This window comes from Gopherus evgoodei, chromosome 4 (genome assembly GCF_007399415.2).
Source record: "Gopherus evgoodei ecotype Sinaloan lineage chromosome 4, rGopEvg1_v1.p, whole genome shotgun sequence".
In the NCBI taxonomy this organism is placed as follows: Eukaryota; Metazoa; Chordata; order Testudines; family Testudinidae; genus Gopherus; species Gopherus evgoodei.
The window spans coordinates 122,580,798-122,589,446 of record NC_044325.1 but is presented as its reverse complement, the minus strand read 5'-3'; the positions used below and the strand labels follow the sequence as shown (position 1 = coordinate 122,589,446).

At 41.1% G+C, this 8,649-nt stretch overlaps 1 protein-coding gene across 1 annotated transcript; it reads right to left on the bottom strand.

Moving 5' to 3' along the window:
* Positions 1-19: 19 nt before the first annotated feature.
* Positions 20-8,629, bottom strand: BET1L (Bet1 golgi vesicular membrane trafficking protein like). The gene is made up of 4 exons (XM_030560800.1): positions 8,528-8,629; positions 6,800-6,891; positions 5,949-6,005; positions 20-1,689 (listed from the first exon to the last, which is right to left on the bottom strand). The coding sequence occupies exons 1-4, from the start codon at positions 8,544-8,546 to the stop codon at positions 1,522-1,524; spliced, it is 336 nt and encodes a 111-aa protein (XP_030416660.1). The 5' UTR covers positions 8,547-8,629; the 3' UTR covers positions 20-1,521.
* Positions 8,630-8,649: the final 20 nt, after the last annotated feature.

Below are 8,649 nucleotides of genomic sequence, written 5' to 3'. Positions count from 1 at the left end.
TTTTTTTTTAAAACAATAGTATTTTTAGAATCGTTTATTATAAGTGGAGGCAGATATAAATAATTCAGATGGGAAAACATACATGGGCTGGAATGAGAGGGGAAGCGACAAAGTCAATGAAAGGGAGAGAAGGGTGATTTGGGATGAGCATTCTTAATCAACATACAGTACAGAATAAAGATGTAGTGCTGAAAGATTATAAACGTCCTTCATCCACACAGCATTCAAATGCACAGAATTATGTAGAACAATCACAGAGCAGGGTACATACTATATCTCAAAGTGCTGCAAGCTCTTGAGTGATGGCTTCACAAACAATAGACAATACTTTCTCAGGTATGTATTCCAGACAGTTACCCAGTGACATGCAGCGTACCTACCAGGTGATGTACTGTGGAGAGGACAAAGAATTGGGAATTCTAAGGTGACCTCCTATTTTAAATCATCCCTCTGATCAGACCACTTAAGACAACAGATCTAAACTCCATCTTTACCTATGGAGTGGCAATGTCTATCCAACAATACCAAAGTGCTGTATTATGGGAATGCTAGTACCAATCGTTCAAAAAACTTCCCCTTCTAGATTATTTAAACAATGGTTTCCAAGCCTTTTGTAAAGTAAAGTAATGTTTTTCCTCCTCTTCAGTTTTTCAACTTTCTCATGTCATCTACAGTTCCAACTGAGCACATGTTTACTTGTTACAAGACCCACAATATTTTGCTACTGCCACCAGCCATCTCTTCACTGCCTTTCCCCATCCTCGGCTATAAGACAAGTAAGTCAGTAGAACCAAGCTATCATGGTGATAAAATCCTGCTCTGATACCATGAATGGCTGATGGATTTTTGTAACATGTAGTAATTACTCAACTCACACAATTTACCTACCACACACAATTTAATTCTTCAGAGTGTTGTACAACAATTCTAGCCTGAGATGCTGCTGGTATTAATGTATTTCAAAACATAAAATGAGATTAACTGACTTCCCAAGATCACAGAGCTAGCCAATGACAGAGCTGGATTAGAACTCAACAGCTCCTGCCTCCCAGCCCCATATTCAGAGTAAACCATGCAGCCCCCCACCAGCTCTCCTCATTTTTGAATGGTGCACAGGCACATTGCTACTATGGGCTGAGTCAAACACTTTCACATTAACAACACAGCACGTCACTAAGGTGGACATGACATAGTTATGAGCCAGGTAATAGATGAAGGCTAAAGGTCATGGACAATAAAGCAATAAATGAAGGCTAAGTGTCAACAAGGAGATCAAGTTGCAGCATACATACATTTAAAAAGATCAAAATGAACTATATTCATTTTATGAAAATATCTGATGAATATGACCAAGACTGACTAGAAAAGTGACAGTAACCTGGAGTCCAGAGAGGTTATCTGGTCCTCCATGAATATCCTAACAATCCTTGACAGGGTAGATTGAGGATAACTTTGAGCAAGTCTCTGTTTATCATGGCCACAGTTTTTCTTTCCATAAAAATTCCAGCATGAGGACCCCACTCAAGTCCGTGCTTTTGAGACCAGATAATAGAGGATGAAAAATACAACCACCAGTCCAGCAGAAACATAACAAAGCAGTTTGCGATTATCCCTTCCCGAGCGTGTCATGGTGGAAAAACGCTTCACACTCCCCGTCAGCAGGCCTGTCACACTCATGAAATCTGAGTCCTGAGGGAGACAGAAAGGTGAAATGAGAAATTATAAAACAGATGGGGCTTTCCCTAGAGAGTGCTACTTTAAGCAGAACCATTTCAGTCACCAGTTGCCCGGGGAACTGACTAACTGCTAAGTCTAGAATCAAAAAAAGCAAAAGCAAAATACAAACAGCAATCTGTCTTTAAGAAATCACTGTCTGCTACTCTCACACCCAGGCTCCAGGGACAGACTATTACCTTCAGTTCGTTCAATGCAGTTAGGTATTTGAAGGGCAAGTAAAGTTCTATTAAATGCAATCCCACCCCAAATATAACAACAACCTAAGTCAATGGAACTATAGGTATCTTAATTCCACACAAACCAGAAAATGCAGAATTAAGGATTCTCAGACCAACCTTAGTTTTGTCCTACTCTATGTATGCATTATGACAGAGTCCTCAATTATGTCATACAACACACCACATACAGTATAGCTAGTAATACAGAATGCTACGTATCTAGCTTTAAGGGCTTGTCTATACATGGAGTTATTCCTGATTCCAGGTGTGGAAGCTCTTACTCTGGAACAAGACTTCCCATACATGCAGTTAATCAGGGATAACAGCATGCATAGACAAGCCCAAAGGTTTAGAAAAAGGTGCAGCTTCTTTCCATTAGACTATAATGTTATTTGCAGACTAGAACATTATATTTGCTCATCGCTGTGTCATCAGACCCTATTGTAATGCAAATTCTCTCCTCTCAAGCCCCCCTTTTCTCTCCTAGCTTTTGTTTCTGCCTTCTCACATAATTATCATCAGCAGTTCCTTTTCCTTACCCAAATCTCTAAAGTCTACTGCTGTTCCTCTTCTAATTAAAGCTTCTCCTAACCTCCATCCTTTCCTTTCTCAAAGCACTTGGAGATAAGGCTATTTTCTCAGTCACCTCTCAGAGAACCATATTCTTGAAGTCCGGCAGTCTAAAGTGCGACTGGATGTAGCACAGAATGTACTTTCCCTTGATTAGGTCAATGATAGCTACTTCTTTTTTCCTCTTCACCTTTGACTTCAATACAGATTTTCGACCATTCTTTTCTGTTACGCTACCTCCATAGATGCATAGGCATCTCCAGTCCCCTTGTTTATACAACTGCTGTTCATCTCTAGTAGTGGTTTCTCTTCTGTATCAAGAACCCTCCTATATAGAACTTAGCAGGGCTAAGTTACACTGGTCTACAATTTTTGAGAAGTCGCCTGCTTCAGAGATAAAATGTGCTATTCATTATGTATTTTGATGTGCTGAATTCAAATATGACAATTAAAACAACTGATTGGCTACTGTTTCTAAGATATTTAAGTTTTTACATTTTATGTCTATGTATATTGTGTAGATAGTAGAGTTTTAATCATAAATTGTAAACCTAGGTCTTTTCATGTGTTTATGGTTGCTTTACATGATAATATTTCACCTGTCCTGTTTATGTAACACTTTAAAAATCAGCAAAAGGGTTATATAAATAAAATTAATTATGAAACAAAAGGCAAAAAACTATTATGCACATAGTTTAGTCCTATTCAGAGTCTACTCGGCGCTTCTTGGCTTGTCTCTTGTATTCATTAAATGGAGCATCTCTTGTCACTGTCCAGCAATAGTCTGCAAGCAATGATGGGCTCCATTTGCCCTGATAGCCTGCCAGGAGATTCCACTGCTGTAGTCTGGAGCTCAACAGCTCTGCCTTACTCTTGGGTAGTTCCAAATCCCTGACAAGGTCATTTAGTTCACCTTGTGTTATGAGGTGTGGTTCAGAGGAGGACGATGGGAGAAAATGTGGGTCCTGTGACATTGATGGTTCAGGACCAGAAGTTTCATCCTCTTCCTCGTCTGACTCAAGTGAGAATGATTCTGGTGCATCAGGAACCGGCAGTCCTTCTCCGTGGGGTACTGGGCGTACAGCTGATGGAATGTTTGGATAATGCACAGTCCACTTTTTTGTCTTTGACACACCTTTCCCAACTGGAGGCAATATGTAGAAGTAACAATTGCTGGTATGATCTGTTGGCTCTCTCCAAATCATTGGCACTGCAAAAGGCATAGATTTCCTTTTCCTGTTCAACCACTGGCGAAGATTTGTTGCACAAGTGTTGCAGCATATGTGTGGGGCCCACCTCTTGTCTTGATCTCCAATTTTGCAGCCAAAATAAAGGTAATAGGTTTTCTTAACCATAGTGGTTATACTGCGCTTTTGTGATGCAAAAAAGTCACTTCACCACAAACATAGCAGAAGTTATCTGCACTGTTCACACAAGTACGAGGCATCTCTGCTCACTTTGGCTAAACAGAAATGTGTCCCTTTGCAAAATCAAACACTGACAAATAAGAGAGCACGACACTGTATGATTTCTAGAGCTGATATAGGGCAATTTGTTCAGCAGAGTGATGTAAGCTTCGTGATGATTGCCTCATCCGTGACTTCTAGGAATAATATGATGCAATTCATATCATGTATAATGCAATACCCGCTTCAGATTGCATCATTCATTGTTTTGCCTAAAAAGCAAGTATTGTCTAAACCCAGTCATAGATTTATTCATAGATCCAGTCAAAGATGTATTTTAGTCATTTCTGGTTTAAATTGAGATCCCTTCCCTTTATAACTCACTTATCCTCCACCATTCCCAAGTCAAGGGTCGTATATACTGACCCAATAGCATATCTTGAAAACTAGAACCAATCAACAATTTTAAGCATCATTTTCATTCTCAGTGACCTAGAATTAGTAAAGTTGGACTACATTTATTTCAGAAGCATTTTGGCTGTAGAGCAGTGTTATTGGCCATATATTTCTTCCTCTCCATTATGATTTTATCGCTCCCATTTTTATCCTTTGCTATAGTTTTTCAGCCACACTCAAATGAACATGTTATCCAATAACTTTAATGCTGCATCCTTCCCTCCAATTTTCCTTAATTACACGTAATTTGTGGCTTCTGCTCAAGTTTCCTCCAAGATATGTATTTGAAATGCTTCTCTTAGGTAAAAGCACAAATTCATCTCCTGAAAATACCTTGTTGATTTAAGAGTCATATGAAGGCCTTTTGCCCATAATCTTGCTGCTAACCTTCACCGTCAACCTCCATTCTCCTCTCCTTCTCAATTCTGACTTTATATGTGACTGTATGGATCCCATCCCTGTTGAAGACTTCATATATATCTTCATCCCATCTTGCTTTCAATCCTGCAGTTACCTTCTCTATGGCCTCCATGTCACAGCTTCTCCAGACTTCAACATGTGCACAAAAGCCACTGCCTGCTCTCACTCAACAAGTAACAGCAGGACCACCTCACTCCCATCCTCAAACATCTGCATTGGATTCCTTTCCTTTCGGAATTCTTCCAGAAGCCTAAGTGGGTAAGCTCTGTTACAGATATTCTCTCTCGTTGCTACCATACAATTTGTATAACAATTTAAGACTGCAATGGGGGATGAAGTTAAGATTGTTAAATAAAGGGGAAATCAATTGGACATAAAAAATATGGAGGTTGGAAAGCAAGGTCTCCCCCCCCCCCCAAGAATGATAAATTAGGGCATCTGCTAGCCCACACACTGCACAGCGATTTCAGCCTTTCCTGAAGTTCCTGGATCTTCCATTAGCAGCCAGAGTTTAGAATAGATAACCAGATTTTATTTTTGTTTTATAAAATTACATTTGTTTTTCATAATACCTGTAGAAGTGAAGGTGATAAGTGGAAGGATAAGATACTTGATAACATGAGCAGATACCCATTTGCACAGAGTCCCAGCCTCAGCACTTCCAAAAAGAGTAGTGAATACAAAGCCCTGATTAATTCTATGAGTTTCAGAGACTATGGGAAGTAATCCTGACATATTTATAAACATTGCCAAAGTTACAAACAAATGACCAAGAAAGGCCTATATCTCAATATTAGATTGAGGCAGAGGTTTTAATCCCAATAAGTAGATAATCACCATCTGTATTTTTAAAATACATTGTCCTATTCCAATGGTTTCTGTTACTAGTTGCTAGCTGTGTTAGTCTGATCAGACACAATGATATTAGCAGCTGGTAGGTATCTGTTGGACTATGTACCAAAAAGTCCATATGAAATACCTTCACATTTATCACCCAGCATTTGAGACACTGCCAAACCCAAATGCTAGAATTTAATTTGGTGCCATTTATTGGGCTGCTATGAAACTCAAAACATTAAGACAACTCTTGAGATTCAGCACATAAATTTTCACCCCTTATGGACTTCTATCAGCTTCTTACCGTGCCATCCAGATAGCGGTTTTGATCCTCAGCATCTTTGTCAATATCCAGTGCCAGCTACTCAAGACAGAAGAGAGCAAGTATCAGCATCACCAAGTGAAACAATCAACTCTTAACATACCAGAAGCTGGTGAAATTCCAAGCACAAAAACAAGAATGGCCATCACTCCTGCCACCTTCCACACATACACACAATGTGTTTGTTCAGTCCAATGTACACACCAACAGTTACAGTAGAAATTCCTGAAAACTCCAGAATCAGAAATTCTGCTCTACAATCAACCAAAGACAGAAACTTTTGTATATGAAGTCACCATGCAAATACTGGAAAAGTGAAAATGGAAAACAGACTCCAGTATTTTGCTAACACTGTGGTCTCTGCATTAAGAAGTGTAAGTAAATCAAGGTTTTTCAAGCCAATGGAACTGATTTAGTCTCAGGAATATTATCCTTAGGGAACACTGCACACACACGTTTTTCATGAATATTTTTAATATGGCTTTACTGAAACCTTCCAAAGACGGTACTCTTAACAATATATCTCTGCATATCTTGACCACATCCCCCAATCACTTACCAAACCTAATTCCTTCTCTGGATGCCACTAAAACCAGACAATTTTGTACCCAATAATATAGTTAAATCCCAAACAAGGGATGAGGATTTCAATAAAATTCTCCAGGACATTCCAATAGCAAAAGTTAGCTACCTGACTGGCATAGACAGTGATGTATTTTAAGGCGTCTCAAAAGCTGAATAAATAAGACAGCCCCATGTAACCTACTCTGTACTCTCAATATCCACAATGTAAAACAGTAAAGAAAATGTATGAAGTGAAGATAGCAACTAACCGATTTCAGCCTGGTGACCTTGGTAGCTAGATTGTCCGCCATGCGCTTATTCTCCATATCTAGCATATCGTCCACAGCATTTGGACTCTGACCTGAAAAAGTCCTCTTGGTTATGATACAACAAGTGGCAATGTATTTTACTGGTTAAAATTGAGGAACGGAGTCAGGATTTCTGATTTCTATTTTCAGTTCTACCACCGACTTGCTTTGACACCTTGGGCAAGTCACTTAACTTTTCTATGCCTCCATTTGCAGAGTTGTAAAATGGGGATAATAATGCTTATCTACTTTATGTGGGTATTGTAAAAATCAATGCTTGTGAAAAACTTTGAGATCCTTTGATGAAAAGGTACTACTAAAACCTTATGGAGATTTGAAGAGTAATTTACAAGAAAGTACGGAAAAAACACCATACCACAGCTTTTGGGAAAATACCTTATTTTTAAGGCTGCTTTTCAGACAAATGCTAAATGGAAGGTTATGCAACTATGAGCAATAATATTTCAGGAAACTGTTTCTCTCAACTCTGAACTACTGTGCCCGGTATCACTGGTCTGAAAAGAATAGCAAATTCATCAACCATTTGACAGACAAACAGACATTTTCTACATCTGAGTCCCTGCTCTAAAAAAATGACTAATTCTGCCTTAAGCTGCACAGGTGCATATTTTGGAAAAGCTTGGGCTTAAGAGCGTGTGTGTGTACATATGCAATAATAAATAATAGTAGTTTGTTCTTCTGTAACAATTTCAATATGAGGATGTCTAAGCCAAATATTAGTGCCAACTTAAGTAAGGAGTATTACTTAAATGAAGGAACCACTGCTGAAATCTTGGGGTGGCAAGGGAGCCTGCAGTTCATAATGAGCATGCACACACAAGTTCAAAACACCCCTCCTCCAGTCCTCAGTCCATTACACAGCTACACTTCAATCTATGGGGATCCAGGCAGTATCTGTTTAGCATTAAATACTCTGAACCCCTACTGCCCAAATGGAAGCAAGCAGAGTGACACCATGCTTGGCAGACCCCCTGAAACCTGCTCATGCCACCCCCACCCCCTCGATCTAGAAGAGACAGCCCCATTGGAGTATCCTCCATAGCAGTGGTTGCAGGAGGGAGGTGGCGGAGTAACCCACTTCTAGAATGTTAACTTTAAAATTTGTTTTATGAAATTATTATTTAGAAAACCCAACATGCATAAGATGCTTAAACAAGAAACCAAAGTGACTACTTGACATACTGTCGTATCCATTGATCGCCTCCTTAAATTCAAAACTACCAGCAAACCAAGGCAATACCACTCACGGCTATTTTGTACTGACATGCCCCTTGCTGCCCCACAGACCCACACCTAACCAACTACCCACATCTTACCAACATAGGCTGCACTGTCCTCCCATCCCAGCATCTTACTGACAAGCCCCTCCCCACACCACAGAGCTACCCCAAACCCACCCTCCACCCCATACCTTACTGCCAACGTGCCATGGGCCTCGCTGTCCCCCCAGCCTCCCCCAAACAAAGCCCAGCAACCCCCACCCCACCTCACTCCCAGACTCCCACCAATAGCCAGGCCCCGCCGTTTCCCTTCCCCAGACAGACGCAGGGGCGCCCGGGCCCGGACAGATGATGGCGGCAGCGGCTCCGAGCTCGGGACTGGGCCGGGCCCGGGGCTCTCGTTTCCCCCGGGGGACGAGGCAGCGCGCGAAGCCAGGCCCAGTCTCACCTCGACCCCAGTCCGCCATGGCCGCGTCCTGTCTTGGTGCCTCCGTATCCGGCTTCGGCCGCTAGCGGGGGCTCCGGTTGGCGGGGGCGGGGAGTGACTCCTCCTCCCGAGGCGGGGCCTCC

Coding starts and splice junctions, on each gene's coding strand:
- BET1L (XM_030560800.1), bottom strand. Junction 6,006..6,799: donor AGGTCACCAGGCTGAAATCG/GTTAGTTGCTAT, acceptor TGTCTTGAGTAG/CTGGCACTGGATATTGACAA. Junction 1,690..5,948: donor ACCGCTATCTGGATGGCACG/GTAAGAAGCTGA, acceptor TGTCTCCCTCAG/GACTCAGATTTCATGAGTGT.